Source organism: Bos indicus, chromosome 27 (genome assembly GCF_029378745.1).
Source record: "Bos indicus isolate NIAB-ARS_2022 breed Sahiwal x Tharparkar chromosome 27, NIAB-ARS_B.indTharparkar_mat_pri_1.0, whole genome shotgun sequence".
In the NCBI taxonomy this organism is placed as follows: Eukaryota; Metazoa; Chordata; class Mammalia; order Artiodactyla; family Bovidae; genus Bos; species Bos indicus.
In genome coordinates this window covers 39,020,906-39,042,888 of record NC_091786.1, presented here as the reverse complement: position 1 = coordinate 39,042,888, position 21,983 = coordinate 39,020,906, and the positions used below count along the sequence as shown (strand labels likewise).

General features: G+C 45.7%; 1 protein-coding gene across 10 annotated transcripts; it reads left to right on the top strand.

Moving 5' to 3' along the window:
* The first annotated feature begins 10,480 nt into the window (after positions 1–10,480).
* On the top strand, positions 10,481–20,500 carry LOC109553540 (arylamine N-acetyltransferase 1). 10 transcript variants are annotated; one of them, XM_070781523.1, is made up of 4 exons: positions 10,481–10,560; positions 11,782–11,864; positions 16,271–16,534; positions 18,087–20,500. In XM_070781523.1, exon 4 carries the CDS (start codon positions 18,092–18,094, stop codon positions 18,962–18,964), a length of 873 nt encoding a protein of 290 aa, XP_070637624.1. In that variant the 5' UTR covers positions 10,481–10,560; positions 11,782–11,864; positions 16,271–16,534; positions 18,087–18,091; the 3' UTR covers positions 18,965–20,500. The 10 variants fall into 10 exon arrangements, with proteins under 10 accessions (XP_070637624.1, XP_019809155.1, XP_019809154.1 ...); XM_019953596.2 differs by lacking the exon at positions 16,271–16,534 and adding an exon at positions 13,967–14,141; XM_019953595.2 differs by lacking the exon at positions 16,271–16,534 and adding an exon at positions 13,954–14,141.
* The last annotated feature ends 1,483 nt before the right edge of the window (positions 20,501–21,983 follow it).

The following is a 21,983-nucleotide window of genomic DNA, read 5'->3' as shown; positions in this document are numbered from 1 at the left end:
TCAGTGGTGAGTCCACCTGCCAATGCAGGAGACACTGGTTCAATCCCTGGATTTGGGAAGATCCCCTGAATGAGGAAACGGCAACCCACTCCAGTGTTCTTGCCTGGAGAATCCCAGGGACAGAGAGGAGCCTGGTGGGCTACAGTCTATTTAGACACAACTAAATAGCAGCAATTTTGTCTTCTGCCCAAGTGTGGTTTGCTACTGTTTAGTCACTAACTCGTGTCTGGTTAAAAAAGCAAGCAAACCAGCCAGCCAGTGAACGGTTTTTTAAACAGGCTGAAGGTGCCATCTACTGCCCCACCTATAGAAAATGCCCAAGGAATGTAGTCGGCCTTATTGACTGAGAGCCAGAGGAACTAGGGTATTATGGCAAGTTAGACTCTAATTGTCTTCACATCTAATTATCTTCCGAGTTGTATTCTGTCTGTAATGAGTTACGTAGTTATATCTTATGGTCTCTCCCTGACATTCTTCAACCTCTGGTTACAGAATAAGACACTGAAAATCATTTAAAATTATAAGACAGGGTCAGGTTAATGCACTTTCCATTAGATCCCGATTGCCCAATGCCAAAATGCCTTCAGGGTTCTGGAGCAAAGATGCTCTTTGCTGCTTCAACTCCTAGTAATGACCGAAGCCCAGAGCACCCTGGGCAGCAGCTCCTACTGCAGACGTGACTGTATTTATTTTACAGCGTGTTGAACAGTGACAGAAAAAGAGGAAGCTCTAACAGGGGAAGCTTTCAGGTACGCAAAAATTGTTTCATTTTTTTTTTGTATGGTTTTGCTGTTTGGTTTTTCACGGAACATCCATGGTAGAACAGGCCCAGACCGATTTTTGAGAATAAAATGTACATTTTCTTCTCCTGAGAGAATGCTGTCTGCCAAGTTAATTAAAACCTGTCTTTTCTATGAGTTTGGCATAAATTATGACTTGCTTTGGACAAACTGATTTCCAGACTGGCTTAATCCCAGAGAGTGCTCAAGGAATGCTCCAGCAACTGGAGCCGACAACAGTGCGCCCAGGGTTTTGTTATCTGTGGGGCATGTGTGTCTTTAACCCTTGGGCGGAGATCTGCTCTTCTCTCCCACATAACTTACCATTTGTTTGACTCTGAAATATACTGTTTAGTCTTTATGATGAGCTTGTTCTGTGTATGGAAAGCGATTTTTAAAATACAAACAACACACACTGTCGATCAAGTTCATCCTGCAGTAAAAGCACCTGAAAAACTGGATAATTTAGAGTGAACGTGAAATTTCTTTCACACCCATCAAGTTATGTGGTTCATTATTCCTTCAACTTTTTAAAAAACATCTTCACATACACATTTATTTACTCACAGTTTCATATTTAGCTGCTGTTAAACAATAGTATGACTTTGAGGTGCCACTATGTCCTGTGTAGGGGGTGGTTTTCCACTGCTGTTTGATAATTTGATAATAGTATATAAAAAGCTTTCTTTAGAGCCTCATGATTCTGCATAACCATATCCAGGTTCATATTTCATTTCTATCTCACGTTCCTCAATCACTTATGTATAATTTAAAAGCTTCTATTTTCTCAGAGGTAAATTTTCTTCAAAGTGGATGTTAAAGCCCAGTCCATCAGGCACTTTTTGGGGTTTCTTAACATATTCTATAATCCTGTCTCAAATTCCTTAAAACTTCGAGCAATAGTTATGTCTGTTGTCTATTATGGGGTCGACTTCCTGCAACCCCATAAGACTATAGCTCTCTGGGCTCCTCTTCTGCCCATGAGATTTTCCAGGCAAGAATCCTGGAATAGGTTGCCATTTCCTCCTCTGGGGGGATCTTCCCCACCCAGGAATGAACCACATCTGCATTGACAGGCAGATCTTTACCACTGAGCCACCTGGAAAGCCCTCATGACTAACTAAACACATCGGTCAGAGCTGATGAACATTAGAGACTGTTGTTCAGTTGCTAAGTCATGTCCAACTCTATGACTATGGACTGCAGCACACCAGGCTTCTCTGTCCTTCACCATCTCCTGGAGCTTGCTCAAACTCGTGTCCATCAAGTCAGTGATGCCATCCAACCCCTCTTGCTCTCTGTCACCCCCTTCTCCTCTTGCCTTCAATCTTTCCCAGCATCAGGGTCTTTTCCAATGAGTCAGTTCTTCACATCAGGTGGCCAAAGTATTGGAGTTTCAGCTTCAGCATTAGTCCTTCCAAGGAATACTCAGGACTGATTTCCTTTGGGATGGACTGGTTAGATCTCCTTGCAGTCCAGACCTTCTCCAAATCCGGAGGAAATATCAGCATCTTGGGATTATCACAGAGCCAGGCCCCTTCAACCACCTTTCAATTATCCATTCACTAGTGACTGGAAACCAGCTGCTCTTGGTACTGGGAAAGAACCAACCCTGCTTTCATGAAGTTTTCAGTCCAGCAGAGAAATCAAATAGGAACTGACAAGCTGATGAATGTTGTCGTTCAGTCGCTGAGCCACGTCAACTCTCTTGCGACCCCACGGACTATAGCTTGCCACACCCCTCTGTCCATGGGTTCTCCAGGCGAGAATATGGAGTGGATGGCCTTCCCTTCTCCAGGGGATTGAAACCCACCTCTCCTGCAGGGACAGACTTTTCACAGCTGAGCCACCTAGGAAGCCTGATGAATAAGAGCGTGAATTACAGAGGTGCTCTGGGAGCTGATGGTGAGAGGGTAAAGGGCAGGAAGGCCAGAGGTGTCCAAGTGGCAGGAGGAAATAAATTGCAAGTGGCGGACGTTTTATTTCCTTTTCTGTTGATGAAATCAGTTCTGCCTAAGACTAACCTTTTTTTTTTTTTTTTCTTTTCTCAAACCTTGGGCTGGTAATGGCTCAACAAACCAGTATTCACGTCAATTGTTTATGGCTGCAGGACACCTTGTGCCATCCTGTCTCAAAAGTGCATTTTGTGGGAGAAGGGCCGGGTGAAATTCCCTCAGCTTTGTGGTCTCTCTTATCTGATTAGCAGCTCGCCAACAGACATAAAATGCCTTGCTAAAAACTAGCAAGCGGACACGCTTTCTTTCCCCTACTGATGTCTATGTCAGCCTCATCTCTGACCCCAGATCGAACTCTTTTCCTGTGGAGGTCACGAATCCCAGCGTAACACATGGCTCACAGCAGCAACCTTTCAGTGGGAAGAGTTAGGGAAGACTCCCCTGAAGAAAGGATATTACTGAACTTGAAGAAATCTGATGGGGAGGTGGCTGAAATAGGGATAGGGAGAAGAGCTCTACAGGCAGGAGGAGAGCATATGCAAAGCCCTGGGATCAGGGGAAAACCATATTGGCAAGGAGCTAAACTGGATTGGCTGGGAGGCGAGTGAGGAGACAGAAAGAACACTTACGGAAGGACAGGAGCCTCGAGCCTGATGGTAAGGAGAAACTAAGGGTGAGGCTTTCATTTATAAAAAGTAACATTTTCTACTATTGGAAAGATAGATTGGGAGGGGGATACAGAGAGAACAACTTTTGGGGGTGGGCGGAGATGGAAAATGGCAACCCACTCCAGTACTCTTGCCTGGAAAATCCCATGGACAGAGGAGCCTGGTAGGCTGCAGTCCATGGGGTCGCTAAGAGTCAGGCACGACTAAGTGACTTCACTTTCACTTTTCACTTTCATGCACTGGAGAAGGAAATGGCAACCCACTCCAGTGTTCTTGCCTGGAGAATCCCAGGGATGGGGGAGCCTGGTGGGCTGCCATCTATGGGGTCACACAGAGTCGGACACGACTGAAGCGACTTAGCAGCAGCAGCAGCAGGAGATGGAAACCGAGACATGGTAATCCAGGTCAGGGATTCAACAAGTGAGAAAATAGAGATCAACCCTGAGAACTTGATTCTTGGCCATCCTCCCGAGGAGGACAAAGACAGGAGAAGGAGAAATGCTGCAGCTGAGCCCAGCCTGCAATGGCACCCTACTCCAGTACTCTTGCCTGGAAAATCCCATGGACGGAGGAGTCTGGTAGGCTGCAGTCCATGGGGTCGCTAAGAGTCAGACACGACTGAGGGATTTCACTTTCACTTTTCACTTTCATGCACTGGAGAAGGAAATGGAAACCCACTCTAGTGTTCTTGCCTGGAGAATCCCAGGGATAGGGGAGCCTGGTGGGCTGCTGTCTATGGGGTCGCACAGAGTCGGACACAACTGTAGTGACGTAGCAGCAGCAGAGCCCGGCCTGGATGAGCTGACCTGCAGATGCACAAATCCAGCCAAGTCCGGTTTAGATTAGCCAACTTCAGTCAACAAATAGTTAGACCTACATTGGGCATACATTCTAAGTCACTTCAGTCGTGTCCGTACTCTTTGCAACCCCAAGGACTGTATGGAGCCCGCTCCTCCGTCTATGGGATTCTCCAGGCAAGAACACCAAGGCGGTTGCCCTTTCTTCCTCCAGCGCATCTTCCCCAACCCAGGGATTGAATCTGCATCTTTAACGTCTCCTCCATTGGTAGGCAGGTTCTTTACCACTAACAAATCTTGGGAAGGCCCAGACCTGAGGCTAAGTTATTAAAATGGCCAATGAATACAAAAGCATCTTGTCTAGTAAGGTGTTTACTTTTTCAAGGCCACAGAGCAAACCACAGCTGGGGGTAAAGGAACTTCACCAAAACTTTGGTCTCCTGTCTGGCACCATTTCCACAAACATTGTCTACGCTTTTGATAACAAGTGCTGGAAGAACAGGCAGTGCCCGGTATAGGGTCAACATTGGAGACAAGGGTGTGAGATAAGGCCGGAGGGGAGGATGAGAGAGAAGGAAGGAGGAAAAGTGGCTTCAGGACAGCAGATCCAGAAGGCAAACTGTCTGGGTGAACGGACGGGACACATCAACAGGACTCAGTGTTTGGACGTGAGGAGTCTGGGGCGGGGTCGTCCAGGAGGAGTCTCAGGTATGGGCTGTGGGGCCTGAGTGATGAGGGCCCCGCTAGTAGACAGAGGAACCATTCTGCAACTTTCTCCTCCTGCTAGATTCAAACCAACTTAAACTCAAACAGGAAGACCAAGTATACGAACTCATAGTTCCAAAGGTTGAAACACTACTTTCTTCATTCATTTTATGAAAAAAAAAGAATCCAGCACAAAAAAGCAATTTAAAAAAGCTTTAATCTGTGACAAAATGTTGGGCTTCCCCGGTGGTTGAGATGGTAAAGAATCTTGCCTGCAGGGGCAGGAGACCCAGGTTTGATCCCTGGGTCAGGAAGATCCCCTGGAGAAGGAAATTACAATCCCCTTCCTATATTTGCCAGGAGAATCCCATTGACAGAGGAGCCTGGTGGGCCACAGTCCATGGGGTTGCAAACAGACACACTGAGCTATTGACACATACGACAAAATTTTTTACCCATAGCTCTCTGTAAAACGAATGCCCTATTTCTGTGTGTTTATTGGAAGAGGAGGAAACAGTGGCGAGGGGAGGATTTTTAAATTAAAACTAGGTAAGAAGACTGACCTACAAACTGTCCTCCTGGTTCAAAGACTGCAACTAAAATCCACTGTAAAATAACAATTATACAGAAAAAAAAAGTTACGTTTTTAACAAAATGAACAGATTCTTTATTTTATGCACTTCATGCAAACTATTACTGTTGTCTAAAAGGATTCCTCCCACACTGCACCCAGGCTGGACATATAACAGCAGCTGAAAAAAAGGGCTGTACAAGCAGAAGGTGAAAAGCGTTGGCTACACAGAAGATAACGTTCCCTCTGAGTTGGTAACTGTCTGGACCTACCCCACAGGTAAGGACACCTTGACAAGAAAGCATGGTCTGAACCCTGGTGGGTCAAACCTCGACTGAAGACAAACCACGTGAGCTGTTACAGAACATTTTAGAAGTCACCTTGTTGACCTGGGCCAGTGGTTTTATCACAGCGGATTTAGAGGTGAAATAGCCTGTGTCAGTGGGAGGACACAGCTGGTTAGATCAATGCAGGTGATGTCAGCCAGGCTCACTTTGGATGTTTGTGATAAATAACACCAGCCCGTGGGAACTTGTCTCCACACATCACCAGGGTGGGTAACACCACTCGTCAGTCTAGTATTGAGGTTGTTAAATAAGATCTACAGGAAAACTGGAAGTTGGTTTTAAGAGAAGGAAAAAAACTATAATGATTTAGGTAGGATACAGCTGCTTACTCCCAGCCCAATAATTTTCCCTATAGACCATAATGGCTCACCTCCCACCTCTAAAAACAGAACAATTTTTAGTTCTCAAATTTTCCTGAGGCCTGTACATCAGGGTCATGAATTTGAATTCAAGTTGACTCCCTTTGGGCTTTCCTAGTAGCTCAGATGGTAAAGAATCCCCCTGCAGTGCAGGAGACCCGAATTTGATCCCTGGGTCAGAAAGATCCCCTGGAGAAGGAAATGGCAACCCACTCCAGTACTCTTGCCTGGAGAATTCCATGGATGGAGGAGCCTGGTGGGCTACAGTCCATGAGATCAGACATGACTGTGTGACTAACTTTCACTTTTCACTTTGACTCCATTTAGGGTGTAGGACAGGATGCTCTTGATTAACATTAGGTTAGTATTAGTTGCTCAGTCGTGTCTGACTCTTTGCCACCCCTTTATGGCCCACCAGTCTCCTCTGTCCATGGTTCTCCAGGCAAGAATAGTGGAGTGGATCACCATTCTCTCCTCCAGGGGATCTTCCCAACACCCAGGGATCGAACCCAGGTCTCCTGCATTGCAGGCAAACTCTTTATTGTTGGAGCTATATTTAGGGAAGACCTAAATATTAGGTTCAAAGACCCTAAAGAGAGAATCCAGGAATCTCTCTCAGAGCAGACACAGGTTAGATGAGAGAAGACAGAGGTTTAGATGAAATGAATCAAGAGAAACAGTTACCCAAGAGACACTCACACCGAAGTAGCAATCAGCAAGCAGCAGTGTCATTATCTTAAAATTAGCCCCAGTCACTTGGTTGACACCAGTAGAGCTGGAATGTGCACTTTAAGTCTTTCTGAACCAGCTGGTTGCAAACTCAGCCTAGCTGTGCTGACAATAATGTGGCTCATGGTGGTTCATGAAATATTTTGGCTGCACGTTTGTTTTCAAAGGGCGCTTTCAAGGATCCACTGACTTACCAGGAAAATAAGGAAAATGGCTTCCTAGAAATAATCCAGTACTTCATGAGAAATGCTGGGCTAGATGAAGCACAAGCTGGAATCAAGATTGCCAGGAGAAATAACAATAACCTCAGATATGCAGATGACACCACACTTATGGCAGACAGTGAGGAAAAACTAAAGAGCCTCTTGATGAAAGTGAAAGAGGAGAGTGAAAAAGTTGGCTTAAAACTCAACATTCAGAAAACTAAGATCATGGTATCTGGTTCCATCACTTCATGGCAAATAGATGGGGAAACAGTGGAAACATTGACAGACTTTATTTTGGGGGAATTCCAAAATCACTGCAGATGCTGACTGTAGCCATGAAATTAAAAGACACTTGCTCTTTGGAAGAAAAGTTATGACCAACCTAGAGAGAATATTAAAAAGCAGAGACATGACTTTGCCATCAAAGGTCCGTCTAGTCAAAGCTGTGCTTTTTCCAGTAGTCATATATGGATGTGAGAGTTGGACTATAAAGAAAGCTGAGCACCAAAGAATTGATGCTTTTGAACTGTGGTGTTGAAGAAGACTCTTGAGAGTCCTGTGGACTGCAAGGAGATCCAACCAGTCCATCCTAAAGGAAGTAAGTCCTGAATATTCATTGGAAGGACTGATGCTCAAGGTGAAACTCCAATCCCTTGGCCACCTGATGTGAAGAGCTGACTCATTTGAAAAGCCTCTGATGCTGGGAAAGATTGAAGGCGGGAGGAGAAGGGGTCGACAGAGGATGAGATGGTTGGCTGGCATCACCGACTCGATGGACATGAATTTGAACAAGCTCCGGGAGTTGATGATGGACAGGGAGGCCTGGTGTGCTGCAGTCCATGGGGTCGCAAACAGTTGGACAAGACTGAGCAACTAAACTGAACTGAATGAAGGATGAAACAATTTGAGGACTCTTGTCAAAGTGTGACCTGAGTTTCAATAAAAGCGTAATTGATTAAACATAGCTCATGGATATGAAAGAGTTTGAAACATAAAGAAGACCTAAAACTTAATCAGAAAGCTATGACCACTGAGGGGCTACAAGATAGACAATCTATGTGAATTAGCAAAGCAACACTGCCTGTGAATATAAACTACCATGGGGAGATTTTAAATGAAGACCGTCACTGAAGGAGCCGCCTAGAATTCACGTGTAGAAAAATGACTGAATGAATATTAGGTGAGTGATTTTTCCAGGTCTCTTCTTCCTTGTCAATAACAAGGATTTTGCACTAGAGAAAAGCCCACTGAATGTAATGAATACAAGGAATTTCACTTATAACAATTTTAATTCCACGTGTGTTAACTCACACAGGACAGAAGCTGCATACTTTCAGCCCTGCTAGTAGAGACTGCAGCCATTATTCCTCATTGAATTGAGGTAAGCTAATTATACTGGGGGAAATAAAAAACACACAGATCTTAGAATGTGGAAGGTCTTCAGTCAACCCTCCAACCTTTTTATATGTTCCAAAGAATTTGCGATGTATTTTTTTTTTTTTTTACACTTAATCTGGATTGAACTTGAACGTTAGCCATCTTAAAGGGAAACCACAAAAGTATATCGGTGTGCATCAGCTTCAGTTTGTGAGCTTGTTAAAACTGCAGATCCAATTCTGGCTCACCAGCTGTGAGTGATTACTGCTTACCTATACTTGTAACAGGAACCCTAGGCGATAATGATGCAAGTGAGTCTGCGACACTTTGAGTAACATAAGCTGAGAATTCAGGAGATTCTGCTTTGTATAAGATACATAATTTTAATCTCAGTGCTTTGTCAGTAACAAATACATTAAAGCTACTTCTTTTGCTTTTTTTTTTTTTTAACTACTATACCTGATGCATATGCTCCTGGATATGAGGTATCCAAAAGTAATGGGGTTTACCTTCATATACTATAGATATTGGAGAAGGGAATGGCAACCCACTCCAGTGTTCTTGCCTGAAGAATCCCAGGGACATGGGAACCTGGTGGGCTACAGTCCATGCGGTTGCAAAGAGTCGGACATGACTGCACGACTCACACACACACACTCTGGACACAGCATCCATGCAGTTGTCTGCTGCTGCTGCTGCTGCTGCTGCTGCGTCGCTTCAGTCGTGTCTGACTCTGTGCGACCCCATAGACGGCAGCCCACCAGGCTCCCCTGTCCCTGGGATTCTCCAGGCAAGAACACTGGAGTGGGTTGCCGTTTCCTTCTCCAATGCATGAAGGTGAAAACTGAAAGTGACGTCACTCAGTTGTGTCCAACTCTTCGCCACCCCACGGACTGCAGCCTACCAGGCTCCTCCATCCATGGGATTTGCCAGGCAAGAGTACTGGAGTGGGGCGCCATCGCCTTCTCCAACGGTTGTCTAGAGCAGTGGAAATATTGGTGCCAGGCTCTGCTTATGCTTAGAAACAGATGCTCCCACTCCCATTTCCGGGCCAAGTGGTGTTGCAGGGCCGTTAGTTGCAGGCCCATCTGACCTGCCCAAGCAGAGGCCAGGAGAAAGCCTTCAGGCAGAGAGTTCCAAGTTCATGCTGAGTCATACCAGAGGCACAGACTAGAACTCTCAGTGTTTGAGAGAGCAGAAGGCAACACTTGTGTCATGAAGACAGTTACGGAAGTAAACCGTAGAGGGAAATGAAGCTTCCTGGGGGGCTCAGTGGTAAAGAATCCACCAGCCAATGGAGGAGACCCAGGTTCGATCCCTGGATGGAGAAGATCCCCAGGAGAAGCAAATGGCAACCCACTCCAGTAGTCTTGCCTCAGAGAATCCCATGGACGGAGGAACCTGGCAGGTTACAAGTCCGTGGGGTCTCAAAAGAGTCGGATATAACTTTGCAACTAAGCAACAACAAAACAGAGGGAAATGCATTAGAGACAGCAGAGTGATGGGCTAATATCATTAACATAAATCAGAAACACAGAAGCAAAAGCATATTATGTATGTCTCTCTCATAACTTCTATGTGGACACATTTAGACCACATTACACACTACCTCTTGGGGAAGAAGAATAGAAAGTTGGGGGCTTCCTGGAAATTGATGAGGAAATGCTGTCATAACCTGGGGAGGGGGCAGTGATTTAAAACGTCCATGTCCTCCTGCTCCTCTAGGCTAATGGGTCTGCGCTTCCTGGAGCCTCTCAAAACCCTAACCTCCCACAGCACACACAGGACATCCATATTCAGGCTGCCTAAGAGTAAGAACTGTGTGGACTACAAGGTCCCTCCCCTTTGAACCCCGAGGCCTTGGCTCACCAGGGTACATTGGAACAGGAGGGGCACAGGGTCAACCCAAGTCCCCACGACTACATTTCCCAGAGCTCCGGGGTGACGGTAACTAGACTAGGGGGTGGAGCACTTTGCAGACAGGAAGGAGAGCTCTTCCTGGGCTGGGCCAGGAAGTGGAAGGGTGGCCGTCGCCCTGATTCCTGGTCGTGGGTCCCAGAGAGCTCGGTGAGTGACCTGTTTATGCTTGGAAATTGGGGCTTGATCCTATTTCAAATGTGAGTCCAGGGGACTGGAGACTGAATTTCAGGTCCTAGGACAGTTCAGGAAGTTTGCCTGACACGTGCTTACGCTGTAATTGCTGTGCAGGATAACAGAGCTGCAGACCCCCACTGCAGCTGTCAGGGTTAGCGTCACAGCCACCCAACACGCCAGCTGGGAAGACTCGGCAGGACACAGAAGCATCTCTAAATGTCAGTTTATCCCTCGGAACGCTGGAGCTAATAAGAGAGCTTACTTAGAAAGTCTGTTGTGAGGATTAAAGGAATATATAAAAGATAGCTAATGTGTACAACACGTGTTTCAGAGGACAGTGTTCTCCTCTCAGATAATTGCAACAGTGATGTCCACCTTCTCTGAACCTAACTGAGCGTGTCCCCAAGGGCTCAGTCAGTCCTGCAGGCAGCAAGTTCAGGGTCACTCCGGCTCCTCCGGCATTAAGGGATCAGAAGTTCTCTATTGGTCCCAAAACACCCAGGGAGGCTGGGTTGCGTTGTCTGCACAGTGTAAGAGAATTCTTGGGAGGTTTTCTCTGGATAGAAGGAGGGGCCCAACGGTCTCCAGGAGCCATACATGCCAGGAACAACTCTCTCACCATCAGGCAGGCTGATGACAGCATTCCTGGGGCACTGATGAGCAGAGTTCTGCAGGAGAGAGGAGCCTGTGGAGGCGGACGGCTCCAAAGCCAGGGGCCCTGTGAGCTGCCTGCTCTGGACTTTGCTCCCCTGCCCTGACCTGTGCCCACAAAAACCATATGCCTGTTTGCTCTCTGATCACTGAACTTTACCTTCCCTTGAGTCACTGTTTAGTTTCTCAGCCACACAATAGCTGATCCCACCCTCTCGCACTCAGAAAAAAGTTGTTACCTGCCAACTATATATATATAGTTCCATCCCACCCAGAGACTTATTTTGTTTGGCCTTGACAGGTTTCAACAGTTCAGAGCCAGTTGTAAAAACAGGTAGATTACACCCACAAATCTGAGTTTCTACTTCTCCTCAAAAGGGAATAAAAGGCAAAACAAACATTCAGACCTTTCTGCTGACGGAGTCTGACCTTCTTTGGCTGTTCTCCTTGGACGGGCAGCTCCACAGCCCGCCTGCGCTCTCAGCATTGTGAAGAGGGGCTGTGGGCTTGGCTTGCCAGGCAACCTCTTTTTTTTTCATCCAGAAGATCACTGGGCTGGCCACTTGCACCCTAGGACTGGGCTGGTTCACAGGTCCTTGCAGTAAGCTTCGACACCAAAAAAACAGGTAAGAAAAGGGAAGGGAGGGCTTGCCTGGTGGCTCATGGGAAAAAAAATCTGCCTGCAATGCAGGAGCCACAGTTTCGAACCCTGGGTCAGGAAGATTCCCTGGAGAAGCTCCCTGGAGGAGGGCATGGCAACCCACTCCAGTATTCTTGGCCTGGGAAATCCCATGGGCAGAGGAGTGTGGTGGGCTACAGTCTATGGGATAGTGAAGAGTTGGACAAGGCTGAGTGACTGAACAGCAAAGGGAAGGGGTGGGAAGGAGAGGAAAAGAAACTCAGAGCACAGGGAAAGAAAAGCCACTGGAAGCATCTCTAAATCCTACTCTTCAGCTGGGCAGCTCTATTCTAAGCACATACCCAGTGAATTGAAATCAGATACAGGAAAAAGCACTTGGGCACAGATTCTGTCTGCAGCGCTGTTCGCAGCAGCTGAAGCTGGAAGCCCTCAAAGAGACAGGGAGGCGCCTGGGGGCTGCAGAGGCGGGAGGGGTTGAGGAGTACCTGCCCACGAGTCTGGGGTCTTACTGGGGGCGTGAGAGAGTTCGGAACTAAACAGAAGGGTGGCTGCACCAAGTTGTGAAGGTACCAAAGGACTGAATCGTTCACTTTAAATGGTTTAGTTAGGTCGTGTGATTGTCACACCAATTTTTTTTTTCAATCTACATTTTTGCATATCTTCTTTTTTTTTTAAATTTTATTTTATTTTTAAACTTTACATAATTGTATTAGTTTTGCCAAATATCAAAATGAATCCGCCACAGGTATACCTGTGTTCCCCATCCTGAACCCTCCTCCCTCCTCCCTCCCCATACCATCCCTCTGGGTTCTCCCAGTGCACTAGCCCCAAGCATCCTTAATCTGTTTAGTCATGACAGGCTTCCTGTCTGGTGCCTCAGATGGTAAAAAATCTGCCTGCAATGCAGGAGACAGAGATTCGATCCCTGGGTCCGGAAGCTCCCCTGGAGGAGGGCATGGCAACCCACTCCAATATTCTTGCCTGGAGAATCTCATGGACAGAGGAGCCTGGTGGGCTACAGTCCATGATGTCCAAAGAGTGGAACACGACTAAGCGACTAACACTTCCAGTCACAGCAGAAAGGCTGGCGGGAGATACTGCCCCTGCTTCTGGCCCAGAGTGTGACTTCGGGGCCTCACTCCCTGCCCCTGGGACCTCACTTTATTCCTCCTCCATTCCTCCCCTCAAAATGAGATTTGTTTTTTAAACTATCAACTCCCTCGTACTTCTGTCCCGGAGTCTGGCTTTGTTCGGCTTCTGCCGTCTAGACGGGCTCTGGGGGCCTGCTCAGCGGTCCCCACAGTACCTGCCTGACTCTGCAGCTCCAGCGCAGAGCCCTGGCAGAGCCGCGGGCCTTCGGTGAGCTCAGGCGGGGTGTCCGACGGCCTCAGAGCAGGGCTGGCCTCGCAGCTCCCTTCCATCCCAGGATCAAGCAGATGCCCCTCTGCCCTGGGGTCGGGAGTGAGTCTTAGTGTTAATCCAGTGGGATGCCATCACTGAGTCAGAGTAAAGGAAACAGTATGTGAAACACACACAGGAAGAAAATCCACTCGCTCGCACCGTCTCAGGCTCTTCCAAGCGGTCATGTCTGAAGTGTGGGCAGCTGGGATGGAAGACACCACCTTAGTCCGCAACCACCCTGGCTGCTTGCACCGCTGAGCTGTGAGGGCAGCATCTCAGGGCCAGACTGCCTCTGGACGAACCTGTTTTCAATTATTCTATTTTATACTTTGGCTTACAATTTTGTTTGGGGAAAGAATCAGGATTTCTCTAGCTCAAAAATAAAATATAAAGTAAAATAAAATTAAACAATTGAAACCACTGCTGGATGTGAAAGGCGTAGAGACCCCAGACTGGGAGCTGAGGTGTTCATCTCAACCTGCTCTCCGGGGCTACATCAGAGAGGTAACTGGTAACTGAAGAACCGTGTCACTTAGGGATACATTGCAGCAGCCAGATGACTGTTGGCCTTTGTCCATTCAGCGAAGCAACGGGCATTCATTCGGTGACAGAAGAAGTCTCTCTGGCCTGACTTTCAGGGCCCTCTAGAAATTGCCTCATCCTGTGCATCTTAGCTCTCTCCCACAGAGCTCTCCCCGGTGGCCACTGACGTGACTTGTCAGGATCCCCAGGTTCAGACCTGAGTCCGGCCCGGTGAGCAAGTGCCTCGTGAAGGAAGGGCGCCTGGGCAAGCCCCAGTGCCAGCCCAGGTGGGAATCACAACTCCAGACAGAGTCTTTTCTCGAATCAAAGCATCACGCCGGTGAGTCCCCATGAAGGGCTGTCCTGAGAAGACACAAAGCCCCCAACACGTCTGATTCTCCACACAGGAGGGCACAGCCGCTCCAGGAGCCCCCAGGAGGTCTGCCAAAGAGTCCGTGTGCAGGTCCTGAAGCCAGGCCTGTCAGGGGCTGAGGGGACCCAGGTGGCCGACACTCAGCATCCCCCCACACCAGCCTCGGTCCCAAGTCCTCCGCAGCACCCTGGGCCCGAGCAGGGTGCTCTGAGCAGGCTCTGTTCTTTACCCTCTGCACCCGAGGCGTAGGTCAGCGGGTAGAATGGCTTTCACTTCAGTCACCTTTAAAACGTGTTTTTAAAGTAGTTTAGCCACAATTTTTCTACTCTGTCCTATAATATAAGGAGTCAATTCTGCCTTTCTCTTCTGAGTTTTTCACTTTGACTTGCATCTGCACAGGCTGTGGGGAGGTAGCCCTGTGCGTGTATGCGTGTCGGCTGCTGCTGCTGCTTAGTCACTCAGTTACGTCCAACTCTTTCGTGACCCCGTGAACTGTAGCCCATAGAAGGCAGGAGGAGAAGGGATGACAGAGGATGAGATGGCTGGATAGCATCACTGACTCAGTGGACATGACTTTGAGTAAACTCCGGGAGTTGGTGATGGACAGGGAAGCCTGGCATGCTGCAGTCCATGGGGTCGCAAAGAGTCGGACACGACCGAGCAACTGAACTGAACAGACTGTTGCCTGCCAGGCTGCTTTGTCCACTGGATTCTCCAGGCAAGAATACTGGAGTGGGTTGCCATTTCCTCCTCCAGGGGATCTTCCTGATCCAGACATGGAACCTGGGTCTCCTGAGTGCCCTGCACTGGCCCGCAGAATCTTTACCACTGCACCACTGGGAAGCCGTCGCAATTATACTTAAAGCTAAAGGAAGACAGGTGCTCCCTTACATGCTAGTCTTTGATGTGTTTGGTAAAACTTGTAGTATCGATCAGGGGCCTGAACAGGGTTCACCCATCCTTGTTGACTGCCTGGCCCACTGTGCTCGGGTCCTCCTGTGACTTAAACCCCAGGAAGTGGGCTGAGCACCCCGCCCCCATGTTGCTCCCATCGCCTGTGACTGGACGTCCAGCTCTGTCCCCTGTGCGGTGCAGATGGCCATGTCACTCTCTTTCCTTCTATTTTGTGATTTTAAACATTCTTCCTATTCGTGTCCCAGCAGAACTGCTGCTCTTTGTTTTCAAGGAAGACTATGATATATTTAAAACTATTTTTCTATTATTTCTAAACTGTGAACCAGGAAGAAGAAACATTCCAAGTCTTTTGAATTAAAGCTGAGAATCCATCTACATCAAACTTCCATAGAACGGTTTGCTTTTCTGACACATCTCAGCTGACTCCCTAAGTGTGTTCTCTCTGCTTCCTTTTATTCTTTTCTTGTATTTATGATCAAGTGAAACGAAGCAATATATCAGTGCACATCTAAGTTACAAGTCAATGTATAAATGTTGCAGAGTTCTCATCCAGTTTTATCCTGACAGCTACTTCCTAGTGGCTCCGTATTTCACCTACTATCTTAGCTTCAGTAGTTCATCATTCTTCTATTTAGTCATGGAGGTATACTTTGGTTATCACATGCTGCCTGCATTCAGGTTCCAATACTGGGTTCTTCTCAATGGACTTGAGGTTACTAAATTCTAAGTTATCATCATATCTTTAAAAAAAGAAGGAACAAAGAAAAAACTTTAAAATCAAAATATAACTTAAAAAAGTATACATTAATTTCCAAATAAAAGAAGGTGGGTTAACCCACTGGTAAATGAAATGGTTGCTGCTGCTGCTGCTGCTAAGTCGCATCAGTCGTGTCCAACTCTGTGCGACCCCATAGACGGCAGCCCACCAGGCTCCCCCATCCCTGGGATTCTCCAGGCAAGAACACTACAGTGGGTTGCCATTCCTTCTCCAATGCATGAGATTGAAAAGTGAAAGTGAAGTCGCTCAGTCATGTCCGACTCTTAGCGACCCCATGGACTGCAGCCTACCAGGCTCCTCCGTCCATGGGATTTTCCAGGCAAGAGCACTGGAGTGGGGTGCCGCTGCCTTCTCTGAAATGCAGTGGTTAGGCAGGTCCAAATCCTATTTCTTTGTTCCGCAGCAGCTGCCCTTCTTACCTGCCAGCACTGGTTGGATATAGAAGCGGAAGAGGGTCTGTGGTGGTCTGGCTCAGTACCAGTTGTTCTCTCCCTGTCTGATGTCGAGTTTTTGGCTTCTATGGATGTTGAGAAAGGAAACTGATGGATATAAAGTTGAGAAGAAATGAAATAAGCTTAAGAGATTTGGAGATCAGATTATAGATACCAAGAATAAAGTTGACACGCTAGCAAAATGGGAAGAATAACTGATTAAAACAAAGAACTAGGTGAGTCTGAAAGAAAAGACATTAAGAAGGACAACAGAAATACATAGCTTATCACCATTAACCTAGGGCAGGCCTTTTTAAGCCTCTCACCTCAGGCCATGTCACCTTACCAAAGGTAATACACCACTGTTACAATCAGTGATTAATCGACAGAAACTTTTTCAACATGGAATTTTACAAAATAAGAACTTTTTTTTTGACTCACCTTACCAGAAAAGCAAGATATAGCTTAAGACCTGATTGATGTCTTTTCCCGTCTTTCTTTCTCCTGCTTTTCATTCCTCAACTCATTAAATTCTTGGTGGGTGCTATTCTTCAGCAAGATCTCCTACTAGCTTTGGGCAAATATCCCACCAGCTTCTGGCCCTGCAGGAAAAGCACCTGCTTAGGCTTCAGCAGAGTCCCTCAGAAGAGTCTCAGAGAGCAGACTCGGGCCACACGCCATCCGTGAGCAAAGCACTGGACCTGGAGCAAAGGTGCTTTGAGTTGCTCCTGGCTGGGCCACGTGTCTCTTCTTTCAGCTCCGTGTGTGCAGGTCCCCGTCCATACGTATCAACTGGACGACGGTGCACTTTGCCCAAAGTGCAGGCTTCCCCTTGCCCCTCTCACAGTGATTCCTCATTTCAGAGGAAGAGCCGGAAGGCCAGGCCTCATCTCGGTCCAGGCTTCCTCTCAGTCCCTCTGCTTCCTTCTTCCTGGCTTCCTTGAATGTTCTTTGGACACTCTAGGCAGGGTTCGGTATAAGACTTTTTAAAAATTCTCTGGTTCTTCCTAAGTGATCCTCCCACACATATGGAGGTAGCTCCTTCTCTCCCATCCTTAAAATTACAGTGAAGCTTTCTCTGCCCACCTTACTGGAAACTGAAGCTCTCTCTGTGCATGTCTTATCTTCCTTCTTCGCTTTATTTACTCCAGAGCACGGATCCCAATCTAAGAAATTGCATGTGTTTTTAAAATTCATTTCATTATCTGTGTCATACCAGCCCCCATAAAATACAGGATTTTTTTAAGACGAGCAATCACTAGGTTAGTAATTTACACATAATAAAATTTCAGCAACCATTTACTGAATAAATGAATAAATCAGTTTGTGAACAAACTGACGCGTTGAGTAGGGAAATTTCTGTAAAGTTCAGCTAAAGAGGAAACTGAGCGGGTCAAGTAGCCTATTATATCATTCTCCTGTTTATATTAGAAATTGTTTGTAAACTCTATTTTCATTGATGCCAATTTGTACCTCTCCTTCCTCGTCACCAAGAAAACCACATGTAAGCTCTTTGTGATTTTACTCATCACTTCATCTGGATTTCCAACTTCTCGTGCTCAAAACATGGAAGAAGTGATACTTTTCTTCTTCATCTGTGAACTTGTACATGCAAAAGGCAGTAAAACAGGAAAAGCATACACACAAAAGGCATATAATTATGCCTTAAATATTTAAAGGCCTATTAAAATATTATATTTAAAATACATTTGTTATAATCAAGCTAATCAAAGAAATCCAAGTATAAAAGCAATATATTTGCTTTTGTTTTGTTTTCCTCTCCTTTAGGAACCATGGACATTGACGCATATTTTGAAAGAATTGGTTATAAGAACTCGAGGGACAAATTGGACTTGGAAACATTAACTGACATTCTTCAGCATCAGATCCGAGCCATTCCCTTTGAGAACCTTAACATCCACTGTGGGGAAGCCATGGAATTGGACTTAGAGGTCATTTTTGATCAAATTGTGAGGAGGAAACGGGGTGGGTGGTGTCTCCAAGTCAACCACCTTCTGTACTGGGCCCTGACCATGATTGGTTTTGAGACCACCATACTGGGAGGGTATGTGTACAACACATTCAATGACAAATACAGCAGCGCCATGATCCACCTCCTGCTGAAGGTGACCATTGACGGCAGGGACTACATAGCTGATGCTGGGTTTGGGCGCTCTTACCAGATGTGGCAGCCTCTCGAGTTAATTTCTGGGAAGTACCAGCCCCAGACGCCTTGCATCTTCCGCTTGACTGAAGACAGAGGAACCTGGTACCTGGACCAAATCAGAAGAGAGCAGTACATCCCAAACCAAGACTTTCTGGATTCTGACCTCTTGGAAAAGAATGAATATCGGAAAATCTACTCTTTTACTCTTGAACCTCGAACAATTAAAGACTTTGAGTCTGTGAATACATACCTTCAAGAGTCTCCAGCATCTGTGTTTACAAGCAAGTCATTTTGCTCCTTGCAGACCCCAGAAGGTGTTCATTGCTTAGTGGGTTTCACGCTCACCTACAGGAGATTCAATTACAAGGACAATACAGATTTGGTAGAGTTTAAGACACTGAATGAGAAAGAAATAGAAGAAAATCTAAAAAACATATTTAATATTTCCTTGGAGAAAAAGCTTACCCCCAAACATGGTGATAAATTTTTTACCATTTAGAGGAAGCTGTAAAAATGGTCTCATGATTACTTCTGGTGCTATAACTTTTTAATCACAAAAAATTTAAATGTCAATAAAAGTTGTTTTTGTTATTGTTTTTGTTTTGTCGCTAAGTTGTGTCTGACTCTTTTGTGACCCCATGGACTATAGCCTGTCAGGCTCCTCTGTCCATGGGATTTCCGAGGCAAGAATAAGGAATAGGTTGCCATTTCTTACTCCAGAGGATCTTCCTGGTCCAGGGATCAAACCTGCTTCTCCTGCATTACAGATGGATTCTTTATCACTAAGCCTCCAGGGAAGCCTGTCTATAAAAATAGAGAGAATGAAATAATAAATCTCCATTTACTTATCACTCAGTTTATCAACTAGGAACTAGAGGCCTATCTATCATATTTTCTCAACACTCCCACATTTTACTGAAGAAAATCATAGATATCAGATCATTTCACCCTTTAAAAATGTCAGCATGTAACATCAGATAACGTTTTTTAAAAAAAATTTGAGAGTTGGACTATAAAGAAAGTTGAACACCAAAGAACTGATGCTTTTGAACTGTGGTGTTGGAGAAGACTCTTGAGAGTCCGGTGGACTGCAGGGAGATCCAACCAGTCCATCCTAAAGGAAATCAGTCTCCTGAATATTCACTGGAAGGACTGATACTGAAGTTGAAACTCCAATCCTTTGGCCACCTGATGTGAAGAACCAACTCATTGGAAAAGACCCTGATGCTGGGAAAGATTGAGGGCAGGAGGAGAAGGGGACAACAGAGGACTGGATGGTTGGATGGCATCATCAATGCGATGGACAAGAGTTTGAGTAGGCTCCAGGAGTTGGTGATGGACAGGGAAGCCTGGTGTGTTGCAGCCTATAGGATCGCAAAGAGTTGGACAGGACTAGTGGCTGAACTGAACTGGACCTTTTCCAGATTTATAATTGCGAAGGTTTAAAATATTTTAATGATGGCCTATGGTTTCTTGAGGAAAAAGTGATATATGCTAGAAAACTTCACATATTGGTTGAATGTTGAATTCTTAGAACATGTTTAACCATCATTCAGTAACTAGAACTTAGAGGAAATCATTTTTATTAAATTCTCCCAGCATATATCCAATGTCAAATTTGAGCAGAAATACCACATGTATAATGGGATTGTAATTCAACAAAGAAAAATGAGAAATGATATTGCTTCCAAATAACCTAATAGTTCTCAAGACAAAGCATAAACCAATACTTGTTAACATAAGTACCAAGAGACTGACACAGCCAATAATTTCTTACATGGCTCTTTTTGCAGCCACAGTTCTTCATGGACCTTTTTTCTTTCATTAATTTCTTAAAAAATTTTTTTTTCTTCATGTAAGCTTTTTACATGTACCTTTTTTTTTTCCTTAATACCTTTTTTCAAACACTGATATTTGGAATTTTCAAGTTTTGGAACTAGGTATTTTTGTCTAGTACTAAAAGTTTAAACATGTATTATCTGTAAAATCTAGATGTTGAAAAATATGTTAATTAAAATGTTACTGGCCAATACAATATCAGTCTCAAAGTTTTTTTTGAAAAGTTAGGTTATTAATGGGGCTTTTCTTTTTTGCAGTAGAGTCTTCATTGAATCCTCTTTCTTGTCTCCCAGTTCTATTCTTTTACTTCCTTTTACTCTTTGTGGTAAGAAAGACTATGTGCTTCAAAGTATGTAGTTCTGAGTTCAATTCTGTGCACACTGGGTGAATCACTTGATGAGCCTGTGGCTCCTGTTCCTCCAGGTAAAGCGGGGCCCTGCCTAGATAAATACATGTCAGACCTACAGCACCATCTTCCCTCCCTGATGATGGGCCTTGTTCAACTCTGCTGCTTTATCTTGCAGGAGGGTCAGTCATGCCTGGTACTCTTGGGTGGAAAGGGTTTTCTCATATTCTGAAAAGACCATGCCAAGGGAGGAGGTGGTGGCAAGTTACATTACCCAGATCAAACTGTGGCTCAAGAAACAAGTTGCAGTTTTGTACAAATGAGTCCAAGTCATTTATGTATGAGTACCCTGAAACCCAGGCTTCCCAGGTGGCTCAGTGGTAAAGAACCCACCTGCCAATGCAGGGGACGCAAGAGATGCAGGTTCGATCCCTGGGTCAGGAAGATCCCCTGGAGGATGACATGGCAAGCCACTCCAGTACTTTTGCCTTGAGAATGCCATGGACAGAGGAGTTACAGTCCATGGGATCGCAGAGAGTCAGACATGACTTAACATATTCACACACATCCAGAAACCCATTTGTTTTTTCTTGGATATATTGATGACATGGGAGGAGAGGGGTTGCAAAATAGTTGAAAGATACTTAGGGATACAAAATTTAGCTTCCAGATAGAACTGGCGTGCATTTCTGTGCAAAGTTAACTTCTCTCCAGTGGAAATCTAAATGAGTGTTCTCTGTGGATTAATGACTGTTGATCCTGTTACTACTGCTGCTTAACAAATTGCCCTGAAGCTTAGTGGTTTAAATCAATTATTTCAGTTTGCTCACAGATCCTGTGAGTCTGTACTTTAGGAAGGGCACAGAGGAATGGTTCTTTTCTGCTCTCCAATGTCCCATCTCAGCTGAGAGAACTCCAGTGGCTCATGGTTACTGGATGGCCACATGCTAGAACCATGTAGAAGCGTCTTCTCTGGCACTGTGTTGCTGAGCTGGGCCCACAAAGGGACAAGCTGCATGTGGCCTCTGCATGTGGTCTGGGCGTCCTCACAGCATGGGAGGCTCAGGGCAGTCATAGGTCTCAACCAGGGGCTCGGAATGCTAGGTATGAGGGTTCTAGCTTATACAGTGGAAATTAAAGCACCTTTAAAAAAGAATGATGTTTTCAGGTGAAGGGAAATTTCTCTACAATCACAATGTTGAGCAAACACCACCTCCATCTAGGTTCACAATATTTTCATTCCCCCCAAATAAGACCCCCCACACACTGAGCAGTTTAAATTCCCTGTCATTACCTAGCATCAGTCACATAGCATTTTTTTTTTTTTGCCACA